This window comes from Camelus bactrianus, chromosome 8 (assembly GCF_048773025.1).
Source record: "Camelus bactrianus isolate YW-2024 breed Bactrian camel chromosome 8, ASM4877302v1, whole genome shotgun sequence".
In the NCBI taxonomy this organism is placed as follows: domain Eukaryota; kingdom Metazoa; phylum Chordata; class Mammalia; order Artiodactyla; family Camelidae; genus Camelus; species Camelus bactrianus.
The window spans coordinates 61157538-61173622 of record NC_133546.1 but is presented as its reverse complement, the minus strand read 5'-3'; the positions used below and the strand labels follow the sequence as shown (position 1 = coordinate 61173622).

The 16085-nt window shown below is 37.6% G+C and overlaps 1 protein-coding gene across 3 annotated transcripts in view; it reads right to left on the bottom strand.

Annotated features, from left to right (window-relative positions):
• The window catches only part of RARS2 (arginyl-tRNA synthetase 2, mitochondrial), a 65009-nt gene that overhangs the window by 16536 nt on the left and 32388 nt on the right, over positions 1-16085 (bottom strand). For all 3 annotated transcript variants that reach the window (XM_045512158.2, XM_074368647.1, XM_074368646.1), the window contains exons 7-11: positions 15084-15167; positions 12066-12142; positions 3652-3810; positions 2318-2424; positions 904-999 (exon numbers count right to left, since the gene is read on the bottom strand). In XM_045512158.2, the coding sequence (XP_045368114.1) occupies positions 904-999; positions 2318-2424; positions 3652-3810; positions 12066-12142; positions 15084-15167 (523 nt within the window). The remainder of the gene's footprint in view (positions 1-903; positions 1000-2317; positions 2425-3651; positions 3811-12065; positions 12143-15083; positions 15168-16085) is intronic.

Genomic DNA, 16085 nt, shown 5'->3' with positions numbered 1-16085 from the left:
CCTCTTAGATATATAGGTTCTTCTTACTTCCTAACTCCAATTACATGGAATTGATAAAGGGAAATTCCAAAAAGTAACAGTAAGAGATCAATTTTCTAAGGAACGGTAAAAGAGTCAGGTGGTTGTTTCAGGTTGTTCGGAAAAAATGATGGTAGTTAACAACAACAACAAAACCTCATTCCTTTAACTATGCTGCAAAAAGCAGCTTGTGATTCGAGATAAAACTCTAGCCTGAGAGACACTAGAACCTTTTTGCCAAAAGTGCTTGAGTGTGGCCGTGTTTGCTTGTGTGGCCTTTTTATTGTCGTGCCTCTTTCTGTTAGCTTTGTCCTAGAAATAAGTGTGCTTGACTAACCCAGTTCTTACTGATTAACAGAGACTGCTCCTTTCCACAGGCGTTGGTCATGGAGACAGATGGAAAAAATGTAAGTGACATGGCCTACTTCTCCCTTGGCCTATTTCACCAGTCAGAATGGGGACTGGGACTTCCACGCATGTGAGATGATCTTTACAGAGTGAGGACACCACTGAGCCAATATGGGCACCTTTTAGTATATATTTTCTGCCAATGTGCAATCGTAAAAATATTTATAGTTGGTGATGAGGTATCTCAATTTTATAGTCTGTAGAACAATGTATTCAGTGGGGGAAATTCTAAGATGTTTCACTAATTGCGAAGTTTTTCAGTTACTTTTCTGATGCTATTAAACCTTTCCAGGAACTATGAATGGCAACAAGTAGAAATCCAATTAATATATTTTGAGTAATGAGAACAGGAGATTTTAGAAACTAGGATTTGGTAACAGTTTTGAGAAGAAAATGATTGTCTTAGCATTAATCCTAGAACAAAGAATATGAAGTCATACATACATTCTAACCATGACTTTCACGTAAGATACAAACCTGGTTGTGTAGAGAGAAGTCCCATCGCTTCGCATTACAGTACAAATAGAGGACGGGTCGCCATTCCCTGAAAGATCCACTACAGCTGTGCCTTTTCTAGAAATGCAAAAAGATAACTCTGAAACAATAGAATGAATCAAGACCTGTAGAAGTATATTATCCAGGGGGAAGGTATAGCTTAGTTGTGGAGTGCATGCTTAGCATGCACAAAGTCCTGGGCTCAATCCCCAGTACCTCCATTAAATAAAACCTAATCACCCCCAAAACCCCCCCAAAATAAAGAAATAAAAGTATAATATCTATAATGTTATCTCTGGTGAACCAGAAGCTACTTTTATTACTTAAGTAGCAATAAGCAGTGTAACCAACAATGAAGAAAAACAAAAACTCTGACTGCGACTCTATCAAGAGTAGGTACAATGTAATTAACGTTTAATCCTATCTTTCTAAAACTTGTAGCTCTGGATGACGTGCTTACATACTAAGTCTCTAACATACCCAGCTGAAAAATGAGATTTCAACTATGATTTAGCATTAAAACATCACATTCTTCTTCTAATCCAACTTATTATAACATTCAATAAATAGTGAGCTAATTTTTAACATGCCAGAAAGTACTCTTGAATAATAAAACCATGGAATTTTGTTATTGTCTTTCCTGACTGGTCAAAAATTAAGAGTCTGTATATGGCGATCTAACGATTTCCCTTAAGGACATTACTGAGGACATCACATTGTGAACCACATTCTCCATGTCTTTCTTATAATGATGACAAGAGAAACTGCTCTTTGGTACTATGAAAAGTGGCTCCTCTAAGCGACTGGTTTGCTTCTGTATTACATAGGCCTAGGCGCCTATGAATGGTACCATTTCTGTCTGGCTGACAGGAAGCTTAAAGTTATATCAGAAATCTACCTTAAGCAAAGAAACAGAATCCCAGTGTGTGTTACAGGATGTACTAATACCATTATTTTATTTTTTTTGCCCCCTGCTTCCCGATTTCTTCATTTCACTCTTTCAAAGGCTTGTTGTATTTAACTGTTTTCATAAGCTGCTTTAAGTCCTTTTTTAAAAGGATTTTTAAAAAGCAGGGTTGAGTAAGATGTGCGTTCTAATTTCCTTTCCCAGTTATACCATTATCAGCTTGCGTGACCTTAGGCAAATCACTTGTACTTTCTGTGCTTGTTTCCTCCTGTGTAAAGAGCAGATAATATTCTTTCTCCCAAGCTTACCAGGATTTTATTGAGGCAGCAAAAGACAGCCTGTGGGAAAGTACTTTGATCAGCAAAAAGCACTATGAAAAATGCCAGGAAGGCCACACACCACATTCTGTTGTCCTTCCTAAGAGAATACATCAACACCGACTTCAAAGAAGAACAGATAACTTTCTAAAGAACAGTAACTCGATCATACACTGTTTTCTGTAGGAGTCCTTTACTGTCCAGCAACTTTAAGACTTCTTGAGATTTTTCACGATAAAATGATTCTCCTGAATATTCATCAAAGTGTATTCCTAGACGCTAAAGGAGTTCAAAAACAAAAGAAAAAAAGTTACATAAATGTCCTATTATTTTAAAACAAAATAGGATGCTGTGCGGTCTGTCACACAGATGGGGGAAAAAAGAATTAAATCAAGTCACCCCTTGACTCAGCCCTTCTAACAGCTCCTCCCACACCACTCAAGTCCTCACAATGGTGCTGTGCTGTCCAATTGGTAGTTGCTAGACACGTGTAGCTGCTAAAATTCAAATTAAATAAAATTGAAAATTTAGTTTCTCAGTCACCCTCTTCACACTGCAAGTGCTCAACAGTCATATATGGCTAGTGGCTACCATAGATACGATACCAAAGACGGCACAGATAGGGAACATTTCCATTGCAGCAGAAACTAGACTGGACAGCCCTGAAATAAAGCGTCCTATGTCACGCCCCACTCTACAACCTCTTCAACCTCCTCTCCTATCGTTCATCTTGCTTACTTACTCCAGCCATGTGGCTTCTTGACTGAAATTCTCCTCATTCCATCACAGACAGCACACCTGATCTCTGCCATCCTGCTTCATTTTTTTCTCCCTAGCATCATCACCACCTAACAGACTGTATATGTTTGTGTTTAATTTGCACTGTCTTGAATTTGTTTAATCTGCTGTGTCCACACTAGAATGTGAAGTCCATCAGAAAAGAACTTATATCTCTTTTATTCACTGTTGTATGTCTCCCATCCCCTAAAATGTTATTAAATGAACAAATTTATACACATCACATCTATGCCTGAGGAAGCAAAAGAAGAAAAATTAAGAAAAAGTGAAGGAGATGAGGAGCAGAGGTCAGTGGTAGCGTGTGCTTAGCATGCACAAGGTCCTGGGTTCAATACCCTGTACCTCCATCAAAATAACTGAATGAATGAATGAATGAATAAAAAAAACCTAATTACCTCCATCCCCAACCCACCCCCTCTCCCCAAAAAGAAAGACAGTGAAGGAATAATAGAAGAGAGAAAAGAAAAGCCAGATCGAAATGAAGTATCAGAATGTCACCTCATATGCAGCCTGTGAAGTTCAGACTTTAGGATTATTTCGTAGCTCTAACTTTCAGCCCAAAGGACAATATATGAGTCCTAATTATCAACTCAATGACCAATGACAAATCTGTTCTTAAAACATGAGCTTCAGAAGCAACCTTCCTACCCAGCAGTACCAGTCAAGAGCTGCACCACACGTTAGGAGAGAAGGAGAGGGGACAGGCACCTTGTAAATCCGAGTGTACTCCTCTATGCTCAAGTCCCGAAACTTCTGCCAGAGCGCAAGGGCTTGCGTGTCACCCAGTTCCAGTCGCTGGAAGAATTCATGTGCTGATTTGGCTACATTTTTATCATCTGCTGCTTCTTTATTGACTTGTACATAAACCTAAAAGCACAACAGCATATTAAACGAAGTACATAACTAGTCATTCTTATCTCCAAACAGGAAAAGAAGAAAACAAAACACTGCTGAGAATTCTTATTTAAAGTTTATACAAATGCCCTTGTCACAGGGTGTAACCTCTTTTTGGTTTCATTTTTTGCCATGGGCCCTTAGTGAGCCCTACTGGGACCTATTCTCAAAATGCATGAAGTAAAATACATAGGATTATCAAGGAAACTGTGTATTGAAATGGTTATTCAAATATTTAAAAAATATTTGTGATATAGTAACAGATGAAAATACTCAATTTCTGATTGAGGTTAGTGAAAATAATATATCATTTTTTTCTTCTTATCCAAGTTCACAGACCTTTAGGTTAAGAATGCCTGGAGGAAAAAAAAAAGCCTGGTTTAGACTAAGCTAGCATTTCTTCTTCTTTTTTTTAAAAAATGTGAAATTATTATTGCTGCAACTTTTCCAAGATAAGGTTGAAGAAAGTAGAATGGTTCAATATGGGAATGAAAAGGCCAAAGGACAATTTAGCAGTTGTTTTAACGAAAAAAAATTTAAACTGCTCTCTAAAGCTGCAGACCAGAAAAACAGGTGATCTCAGAAGAGCTTTTGGATAGTTGGCTTAATTACACTCCAACTTGGGCTCTTCAGAACTGTGTGGAGCCCTCACTTCTGGACAGTTTTGCACCATCTGTCTTTCCTGGCTTAGTTCTGTGCCCACCCAATGACAGGAGTGGAGCTGGGTGACTTATTAAGGGCTCTTCCAGCTCTAGGATTCTGTATTCATAGAATCATTTTCCAGTTTTCTAAAATGCAAGGTTAATAAATGAAATTAAGATATCCTATACCTCAATAAAAAAATATCAGCATTGTAGCTTAAGCAGTACTGAAGTTATACATACGGACTACAAAGATTTTATTTACAGGTTGTAACTCATTTCCAGGGTGAAACATGAACAATAAATTTACCATCATTGTATTTTTTCCAGAAAGCTATTTAAGAAGCATGAAAGTAAAAAAATCAGCAGATAAACTACCCAAAAATATGAGGCTTCTATAAACTCTGATGGTAATATAATCAAAATATCATGGCAGCAGCATTTGGGTAGAAAAAGTGATTTTATAGCTGGAGAATATGTTAGGACAACCATAATGTGGCTTATACCCACTGGATACTACCAACAAAAGGGACAGGGGTCATGCCTTCAAGCTAAAAATGTTCCACCTTTCATAGATGGCTTGTGTTAATTACTGGGTTGGCAGAAGTGAATAAATAAGTACTCCTAAATAAAGGTTAAAACTACCTTTTTTTTCCCCCTTCTTTAAAGCATACTGTGCAGAAATGGGTTAATATAGCAGGTCTGGAAACTGCTATCCTTAAAATGTCTAGTTTGCAAGGTTAGCCTTGGCTGGCATCTGGGAACTTGGATTTTGAGAATGTTCCCACCAACCTAACTGGTAAGAGTAGCTCGCGATGCCTAAACTGCTTGTGCAAACAATACGGTTTATGCTAAACACCCGTTCTCCTTCTGGGAGTTTGGAAACTTTGGTACACGCTAAGCAGAGGGTGTCAATGTAATCAACCCACAACAGAACCTACCAACAAGCTTCCGTGGTAGACAATATTTCACACATGTGGTCACACTTTGTTGGAGGAGGAATTAAGTGCATCCTGTGTGACTCTACCAGGAGAGGACTCATGGAAGCCTGGGCCGGTTTCCTCTGGGCCTCTCCCTTTGCTGGCTTTGCTTTGCATCGTTTTGTAGGCACAGCTGTGATTACAACTATCTGCTGAGTCCTGCGAGTCCTCCTAGCAAAGCCCTAACTTGGAGGTGGTCTTGAGAGATCTGACCTGCGTATCATAAAAAATTAATTTTTTCATGGTCCTAAGAATAAGTCAGTTAGAAGACAGAAAAAGATTTTGGTAAGGGGTAGGAAAACTGAGAAAGCAACACTGTAAGACAGTAATCTGCAGACTACCTGACTTTTGAAAAGCCTATCCATTGACAACTGCTCAACAGTCCAGCCTACAGGAGTAAAGACATACGTATGTCTATAAATGGTTTGTGATTCAAAATCAATCTCCTTTTCCCTCTCTCTCTCTCTCACATACACATGTGTGTTTGCATACAATTTATAATCAAACATATATAAAATATCATTTTCAGAAGAAGAAAGGCATTAGTTTTTTTAAAAAATCTATGACTCTAAACTCAAATAGCCAATCATTTAAAAATCTAATATTCATTCAAAACACTGATTAAGAATATTTTTAGGAAAAACATCACCAGAATCTTTTCACTTTCTTAAAATTTAAAATAGAAATAATTAAAATAAAATAAAACAAAACGCTTCTTTAAGAATCTTGGCATTTCAGCAATTTGTGGTTATAAACCAAACATTCCTGAGAATCAGCTGACACTACAAAGAGAAGAACAAAAGAGCCTTAATTAGCACTTAACTGCCTGTAAATGCACTATGTAAAATTGTAATTATTAACATTCATCAACATTTTAGAAAAGAAACATGTTTTCTTTCACAAAATAAACTGAATACGATGTATTTCTGAAATTATAGGCAATTTTTAATTTACAGTCACCATAAACCTTTTACTCTTAGAAATTATGCATTTTGAAGATGGCTCCCTTTTGAGGTTAGGTCTAGATTCAAAGGGAGTAAAAAGGAAATTTTAAATTTGGATTTGGTAATAAGACAGTGTGGCTGAAGAGAAGTGATTCAGAGGATGGAAACACAATTTTTCTTCTATTAGTTACTAGAATGCAAAAGCCAGCTGCATTTACATTACAGAGTAAACTAAATGTCTGAGACTTCCTGAAAGGAGAATTAACCTTTTCCCTATTTCTAGATGTCGGGCTTGCCAAAAAACATAGGACATTTTATTTCTAATTTAATTGATTAAGATAATTATAATCAGCTCTTAGGATGATCTGTCCAAATGTAAAGAAGTAAGCGTGAAAAACTGAAGTAGCAGATAATGCCCTCCTACGCCATCTTAATCCTTAAATTTGATTCTAGAATTCCGTTAGCTACACAGGCACAGCTGAGTTCCTTGGTTATTTAAAAATAACCCCATCCCTGGTTATTTTTGTCTTTAAAACCGAAAGTAGCTGCTAAGGATGGTTAGCACAACTTAGACACTAAAGACCCTCTTATCTGAACATTTATTTGTCCTCCATCTTAAAATGCATTTATTTTTAATCTCATTTTTATGAAAATAACATGTAACAAATTCACAATAATATTTCACGCAAACAAGCTCATTGTTTAATGCTGTCTCAAGTCTTGATCGAAAATTTCTCTTGAGACAGATTCCTAATGTCAAATGAAATACTAGAGAAATTCCAAATAATCTAATTTAAAATATTATCAATACATCAAACAGTTAACAATAAAGTAAAAACTTGCTAGGTAAAAAAATAACTTGTTTAAAGTAATTAATTCATTAATTTCCAAATTTCTCCTCATTAGTACATCATTAGCAGCATATAAACAGCATTTTACCATCCATTCATCTTCTTTTAACATCTGGAATCGCCTCTTTCTATCCTTTGAACGTATATAATAACATCCAAGACATTTTACACTTTTTTCCAAGGGTGATAATTACTAACTTCTCGCAGAGCACTGTGTACTAGAGCCTAATAAATACTTTCTCATGCTGAAAAGAGAGTTTTTTGCACATTTCAGTGGGTGGGATCATGACTGAGCTTTAATGTGTCCTCCTGCCTTACTTGGTATTTCCATCCTTGTTCTAAAACACTCAGAGGACAATGGGACACTGCAGTGCTATTCCAGGAGAGTAGGGGTTAGGGAGAAAGGCAAGTGCCTTGGGGGAGGACGGTCAAGAGCAATGGCGAAGCGGAGAAGTTGCCAGAAGAGAGGAAAGGAGAACTGCCTGCACTGAGGAGGGGATGAGAGAAACACTCCCCAAAACAGCAGAAGCTGGGCAGCCGCTCAGGTGGCAGTGGTCCCGCAGACAGAAATAGTTCACCGTGTCCCTACACAGGGAGACTGGTCTCCGGGCCACAGCAAGACCTCCTGGGTGAAGCCTGTCACACAAGCAGAGCTGTGTGTGCCTCCAAGGCATCATGAAGGTTTGGATACTGGGCATGTCAGTCAAGATTAGTGTGGACTGAAGCCAAGAAGAGGCCTCTATGGCTGCCCTGGATGCACATGAGAGCCTCTGCATGATCTGGAGCGGGGGGATCCCTAACATTGCCTTAAGGTGACTCCCACCACTGTCAAAAGTGATGGCTGGGTTCAGATTTAGGTTTATAATTTAAAAGCTATTTCTGGTATGTAAGTGTTATAATGAGTAAAATCTACACCAACCATTAACAATCACTTTCCCTGAAAAAAGTAATGTGACTTAACCAACAAAGAACTTTTGAATTCAATTCTTTAAAAAATAAAAGATCTTAACTGCAGAAATAATCCTATATATGTCTAGAATTTATTTTGTCGTGAATTACCTTCTTAAGTTTGAGGAACTGTTTTGAGATTCTAAAGCCAGGAAAAAGGAACAGACACTTCCTCTACATTTAAAAAAATGGGAGCAAGTAAACATTACCTCTCATTAAGTTAAGTGCTTTGGTCCTGCCCCATTTTCTACTTACCACTTTTTTTCTTGCTACTGATATAGGGAAACTCAGGGTAAAATCTCTTATAGACCATTACCTGGTAATACATCATCTCTGACTTTCTATGTCTTTTTTTTTTTTTTTTAATTATTTGCCCATCACCATAGTTACCTCAGATCCTTTTAGAAAGGGGCAGGGTCAAAGTAATGAAGTACTGCAGGGGTCATTCTGAACCTTTATAAATGCCAGGGCCGCGGTACAGGGCTAATGCATATTTTATTGGCATGATTATTTACCTTTAATGAGAGGCTGCTCATATTTAAGAGGAATTTCTATAGTTATCAAAATCCATATGAATAAGCAACACGGAATGAGTCAAGTTCTTAAACCTTCTGTGGCAAAACAACAATAACAAACAACAAACAAAAAAAACCCCAAACAGAAACAAAAACCCCAAACAGAAAAAGCAGCTGGGTTATAGATTCTTAAAAGCATAGTGTTAGATGTTATCAAGGTCCATTCAAGTAGTTTAAATCTAGGAGGAATCTGAGAAATTACTTTAAAAAATTATTAAAACACTATTAAATGATGATACCCATATATCCAGGATTTAGATTTAACACTTACTAACTTTTACCATAAGAAATTACTTTAGGTATAAGTGGAAAGGCTCTTTGACAACTGTTCCAAAACTGATTACAAATGTTTTCTTTGAATCCACAGTGTGAATTTTAAATAACAAATACATTTGTAATTTAACTCATCAGCCAATTCTCGGGGGGGGGGGGGGGACTATTACAGAACCACTTCTTTGTTCTGTGACAACAAATTAGAACAACTAAAGAAAAGGTCTCAAATGTTGGCTAACCAAAGTCCTAGGTCCGTAGACAATAGGGCCAGACATCCTGGGAGAAGAATGACTATAGGTACAGAGAAACACTGGTCATGAAGCAAAGCACAAAAATGGAAACGCAGTAGAGAAATGACTGTAAGTGTTAGATATTCTCACCACAGAAAAGAGACACTAAAACTAGCATGTAATATCATTTCTAACAGGCTGAGAAACGCAAACTGGGGGGATACTGATCATGGTGCAATTTAGAGGGAGGTGGGCCACAAAATCTGCCCCTGGATGGCCTAAGCCGAATGTAACTCAAGTATGGCAGAAGGCTGAAACTGCCGAAACCAAACTACTAATTGTGCCCTTGGGACAGCAATTCAAGGATGAAAGAAAGGAAATCGCTTTGTAAGTAATTACAACCAATGGAAATGAATGGCTCAGAAAGGCACTTTGTAGTGCGGTGGGGGGCGGGGCAGGGCAGTGCACAGAGCTCTCTGAAGCCAGACTGCCAGTGTTGCAATCTTCGGTCTGGCCCTTCAGTTCTTCACCAGTAAACTTGCATGATACAGTAAGTAGATTCTGACAGATGGTACATAGTGTATTGTACGACAGTTAGCCCTTCCTTGGAGTCTACAGTAGGTTTTCCACGCCACAACTTAAATGGAAGGGGAAGACGAGATCAAATTCATTTAAGCATTTACTGCATGGCACTTGGTGTGTGAAGCTGCAGGTAAAAGATCAGGGAGACAGGTCCCTTCTCTCAATGAGCTCCAACTATAACTCGAGAAGGGAAAAAATGGGTTCGACCATGGTTCAAGTTTTCTGTTGAGGAATAGGATAAAATCATTTATTAATATTTGCGTAAAGCTCAAAAAAAAGGGGGGGGGAGAAATTCCTCATTCAACAGTCTAGAAGTTGTTGTTGAAAGTAATCTACAGTGACAACTGTAATTTTAAAATGAAACTGGGTCTGCAAAAATTAGCACAAAGATAAAATAACCCAAAGGCTGCCACTTTAGGCTCTGCATTTTCTCTGCCCTGCACAGAAAGGAGAAGCTCTAATGGATTTCTATCTTCCCTTACAAACAGCAAGCTGGGTGTGTCTGACTTGCCCTCTTTTGTCTATAAATACTGCTTCCCAGTGAAGCTATTAGGCAATAGAACACTTAGTGACAGCAACGCTATTGTTCCTTGAGTTTTTAGTGATTCATAAAAGTACCCGCTGCTCTTATTCCTTCCTTATGTGCATCCATCAGCTAACAAACTCTAACACAGATGTGTGATCTCCTACTTTTTATGAGTCTCAAGAGGCAGGAAATTGTATGAAATTGTGTAGAAAGAAACGTATGTCTAGAAACAGCTGGAAGCTGGTTCCCAGAAGACCTACCACTATAATCCATAAATGGAAAAAATTCTAAGATGGAACAGTACAGATTTACTAAAATATTTAAAACATTATGGGCAACAAAGATTTACTATTTTCAGGATTAAATAAAAACTGAGGTTGGGTGGGAGAAAAGTGAGAGTAGTAACTCTCATATGTCAAACTGTACTCTAAATTCTTAAAAAATGTTCTCTCAGTGACACAAGGTCTCCAATTGGGTATCTGTATTTCCTGTACCATGGGTTGTCTCTGGAGCCTGGATCTGATGAAAAGTTCACTAAGCTCGTGCTAAAAATTAGTCACCACTATTTAAAGTTAAAAAAAAATAACATAGTAAAAATTTCAGGCACTAGGGTGGCATACTTTATTTATAAACAACCATAAAGAATTATTAATTTTTTTAACTCTTGCCTCTCAATAAAACTCTAAATGGGAAAGAGAAAAAAATCTTTTTGGTTAGTATTATAAATCGAAATGTAGGCATTTAAAGGACTGTGCAGGCATGGACTCAGGAGGAAATCATAAACTTTTAAAGGTCTTTAAGAATGAGAATGTGTTTTGTTCAATTTAACTACAAAGCCAGCTGCAGGAGAAAAATAATTTAACAGAAAGGAAAATGATGACGCGCTCTCTGTGGCTCTGGCTAGAGAAGTAAGGCGGTGTTTCGGCAAGTGCTCTTCCTCACACACATCCTTAGTCAGATCTCCCCGTGTGTCACCAGCATGGCTGATACACTATCTGTGTTTCTTCTTGCCAGGCCCAGAAACAGGAGAGATAACAGCTGGGACAATGAAAAGGAAACACATCCCTGGGGATTAACTGGACAGGAAGGGCTTTATTAATGAACTCCAGGAAGGACTGAGGACAGAAAAGCAGAATATCCAAGGGACTAAATGAAGGAGAACAGAAAGAAGTTCACACAGGGAAAAAGCCAGGAAAAGGAGCTGAAAGACAGAAATGAAAAAAGAACACACAAATTCACAGAGCTATACATGTGCCTTCCCTCACATCAGAACAAGAGCAAAAAAGTATATACATGTGTTTACTCGAGTCTAAATGAATTGTAGTTATTCCCACGAAGAAAGCTGCAGTACATGTCAGCTAATACAAATCGAGGAAGTTCTATGCTGAATCTGTTATTCTGTGTTTATGCTTAGAAGATTCTATACCTGAAGAAATACTGTCCCGAATCAACTAAAATAGTAATAAAATAAACACTTGGATTTGAAAATGAAAAGATCTTCCTAGTAAAATATAAGCAACATTTTCAGTTGTTTTGGTTCCTTGTTTTAAGGAACAGTTTTTTGGTTTTTTTTTTTTTTTTTTTTAACCTCTGGGACTAAAAATGTGTTACTAAGCTGCACAGTGCTCTGAAAAAAATAAGTTAAAGCATTTTCTAGTACTGTTTGTTGCCAACTTACTTCAAAGAGATGCTGTAAGGGATTGGACTGGAGTTTTTCTTCATAGCCAAACAGCTGGAAGCCAGTTCCCAGAAGACCTACCACAATAATCCGTAAATGAAAAAATTATAAAATGGAACAATAGAGAACAGTCATGGCAGGGAAGAGGTATAGTTCCATAAAGAGATTCACCTCTCATAATTACGCATCCTGAGAATATTGCAAAATACACACTATCACCTCCTGCTACTCCATAAACTGACACAAGCCAAATTCAATATATTGAATCATAAATTGAATCAAAAATTCAATATATTGAGGAGATCACTGAAATTAATTTCACAGAAACCAATAGACTATGAGCTCATCAAAGGCAGAGTCTAGGACTAATTTATCTTTGGGCTAGCAGTGCCCAACACCTCCCTAGAAGACATTAATAAAGCAAGCATTTATTGAGCAAGCCACTCTGTGGAAGGAGAGTGATGCCAGGCACTAGGCATTCAAAATTTCTGAAAAGAAACTGATGGGAAAGTGATTTCAAAACTTTCTTTTTTAAACTTACAGATGTGACAATAAAACAAAGGTAGGAATAGGCTGTGTGTTACAACATTAGCTCTTGAACAAATAACTGAAGGTAAAACTTGAAACAGCCCTGATTACTTCTCCCATTCAAGGTGACCAAGTGACAAAATGCTTTAATCCGGCCATATATTTGTCTTTTATTTGCCAGTGATTTTTTTTTTTTTTTACAGTCTTTGATGATAAATTCAGAGTTCAGGAAGGGTATTATTTTGAACCTTTAAAAAAAATAGTAACTGAAGTTTATAAACTAGCAATGAAAATTCCTCCTATAGACTATGAATATTTATACTCTTAAGATGCTTTGGTAAAAAATGAGCATAATTTTGGTTTGAAAATATATATGCAGCCTGAGGCCAAGAGGAATTTTATAGATAGCGTAATTATTTTAAAAACTAATCTGTTTCCACAACCATATCAGTTACCAAGCTTCCATCTAAAGAAGCTATTGCCCCTGGGTGCTGACATACACTTTTCTATATAGGCTCAGAAGAAAGTGGGATGTTACTAAACACAGGGTAGACAATCTTAGAACCTAGACAGGAACTGGAAGGATGACTAAAATATTTACCAGCACTATTCACTTTCAAGCCAAAGCAAATGTGATTATGATTTAGGGTCTTGGGAGTGGGGTGTGGAAAGATACCCAGGGTGATCTAAAAAACAGAAATATGAAAAGTAAAGGCCAGTTCCATTTACCATTTAACCTATTTTCAAAAACTAATTCTGTACTTAGGAACTGTCTGCCAACTTTTAAAAGGGGATAGCTGAAACAGCCAAAATTAAAACTCTTTAACAATAATGTTATAATGGAAATGTTCATGGATTGTTAACCACAGTAGTCCTTTAGAGAAAAATCACTATAATAAAACCCTGCAGCTAAATTTTAATGAATATCATAATCACATATTTGCTAATGGCTGTGAGATGCCTAAATCAGTCAAACTCCTATAATGCGGATGCCTCTATTAAATCTGACTGCTGAGCCCAGAGCCCAGACCTCTAAGTACCCACTATTGTGAACTGCAGGTGGGTTTTTAAGATGCAGGGCATGTTTTCTGTTCCTCCACAGTGGATAGTAAGGGCACTGTTAGGTTTAAGTTCTGTCCTTTTAAGGGTCTAAAAAAGATTTTTATTAACTGAAAGGATAATATTCGTAAGAGAAGGTCATGATAAATCTGTCTTTTGGAAACTTTGATTTCATCTCACTGGATATGGAACACAATAGTATCGGTGAACTTCAGAACTGGCAGTGCACAGTTCTAAAACATCACCTAGCCTTTCTTTTGGAGTAGTATTGTGAAGTACTTCCCAAGACAGATTCATTCATCATTCTGGGTGCCTCTTATGTGCCAAGCACTATGGTTACAAAAATAATTAAGACACAGCCCGTGCTTCCATGGAACATTTCATCTAGCAGGGGAGAGAGCACACAAATAAGAATCTAGTAAGAGAGAAGCTATTTGAGTAGAGCTGGGTACTAGGAACGTGGAGACGTGAGGTAGGCAAGGGTGTGTCTGGGTGTCAGAGAGTACATTTCAGAGGTGACATGAAGGCTGGATCTTAAAATGCAGATGGTAGCTGCCAGAGATTATTAAAAGTCTGCATTTCACAGGCCACCAGTCCTTCACTACTAAGGCATCTTCACTTATCTTGTCCTTCTACACCTTGATGGCTGGAGTTTATGAGCTAGGAATGGTTCTCAGTAAACTCGAGACATTAGAGATAACCAGTGGCACTCAAATATTTGGGTCTCACTCTTCTCTTCCTCTCTCTTTTTTTCACTTCTTTCTCTTTTTTTTTAATCAAAGTATAGTCAGTTTATGTTGTGTCAGTTTCTGGTGTACAGCATAATAGTTCAGTCATATGTATATATATATATATATTTGTTTTCATATTCTTTTTTTTTTATTCCCCCCACCCCACCCACCCTGCTACCTGCATAATTTAAGAGCAAGCCAAAATACCCTATTTGTTTTTCCTTTAGGCCACTGGCCCAGCGTATGACAGATCCCGGCCCAGCGTATGACAGATCCCGTGTCATACACAATGGCCCAAGGAGGCTGGACTTCACTAGTTTTAAAAATGGCAGGGCTGTGGTTGAAAAGGGTGTATACGCAAACTTTTTCCCTGTATACTCAATTCTACATTTAACTAATGAATGTAAGCTATTTTTCTTTAATAAAATCACAGAACTGTGTATTTATCAATCTTATGTGAATGTGTGAAGCTTCCTCCCTGAAAACTTACTTGTATGGTGAGAATTACTCTAACAAATAAAATACAAGATTTATGCAAGATAAATAACATACAAGAGCCGTTAGGAAAACAAACAGGTAGGAGGCACTACTTCATCCAATGGGATGCTGCCCATATTCTGTCCAGGAGATCAAGTGACATGACGTTAAAAGAAATAAGACTTAACAATGATATGAAAAATAAAATCTCAATCTTACTTACCAAACTGCATGCCCCAGTCTCCAAGATAATTTATTCTTGTTACTTGATGTCCTAAAGCTTCTTTGAGATTTGCTATAAAATTTCCTAATAATCAATAAAATATACAGTTTCTCATTCTTGTTATCTGTTTTGGCATGAGAACCATGTGCTTCTCTAATATCAAAGTATAATACAGAAAATTCTGTTGGCAAAATTTACTAACAACCTTTTTTCTCCCCCCCACTAAAACGTTCATTATTATGTTTTCATCTATGTTACGGAAAGGGAGTAAGGAATCCTTTTGGAGGTAGTTATTCTAAAGAATCTCCCAATTTTCATCAACGTTAACAGGGGTTAGGAACACATGTTAGAGTAATTGCTATTCCAAGGACAGGAAATAACAGAATCTCAGTAATTAATGAGAAATATACAATCTGACTGTGCCCCGAGGAACCCAGCAATGCTGTTCTTTTTTTTTTTTTTTTTTTTTAATAGCTCACTCTGCCTTCTTTCTGTCCCTGAAGCCTATCCTCTCATGCTGCTCCCTAACAACACGTAGTAGTCCAAGGCCTTCACCTTCCTGTACTGCAGATGCTGGTCTGAAGTTCGACATCTATTCCACTCTCCCTCTAATGTGCCCTCACATACTGCAGAGGCTGGAAAGCTAAAGATTACATTGCTCAGAATCTCTTGCAGTTAAGAGTTCCAGAAGTCATTTAGGTTTGGACAATCAGATACACTTTATGTAAGATCTAGTCTAGAAGGTGGGAAGGGAGTTAACTCTATGTTTTCTGACAAGCACAGTAGTGGAGGCTTTGTCTTTAAAATGGCATCACTACTAGAGGTCCTAGTGTCCTGTCAAATGACCTCCAACAAAAGTTGAAAGATAGGATATGGGTGGCCTCTTGTGCTAATCTGAATTCCAGAGGCATGGCAGGAACAGTGGCAGTTCCCTGATTGTGGTCGTGGCAGTGACTGCAGAATAGGCAAAAGTTCCCTTGACCACCAAGTTCTATGGTACAG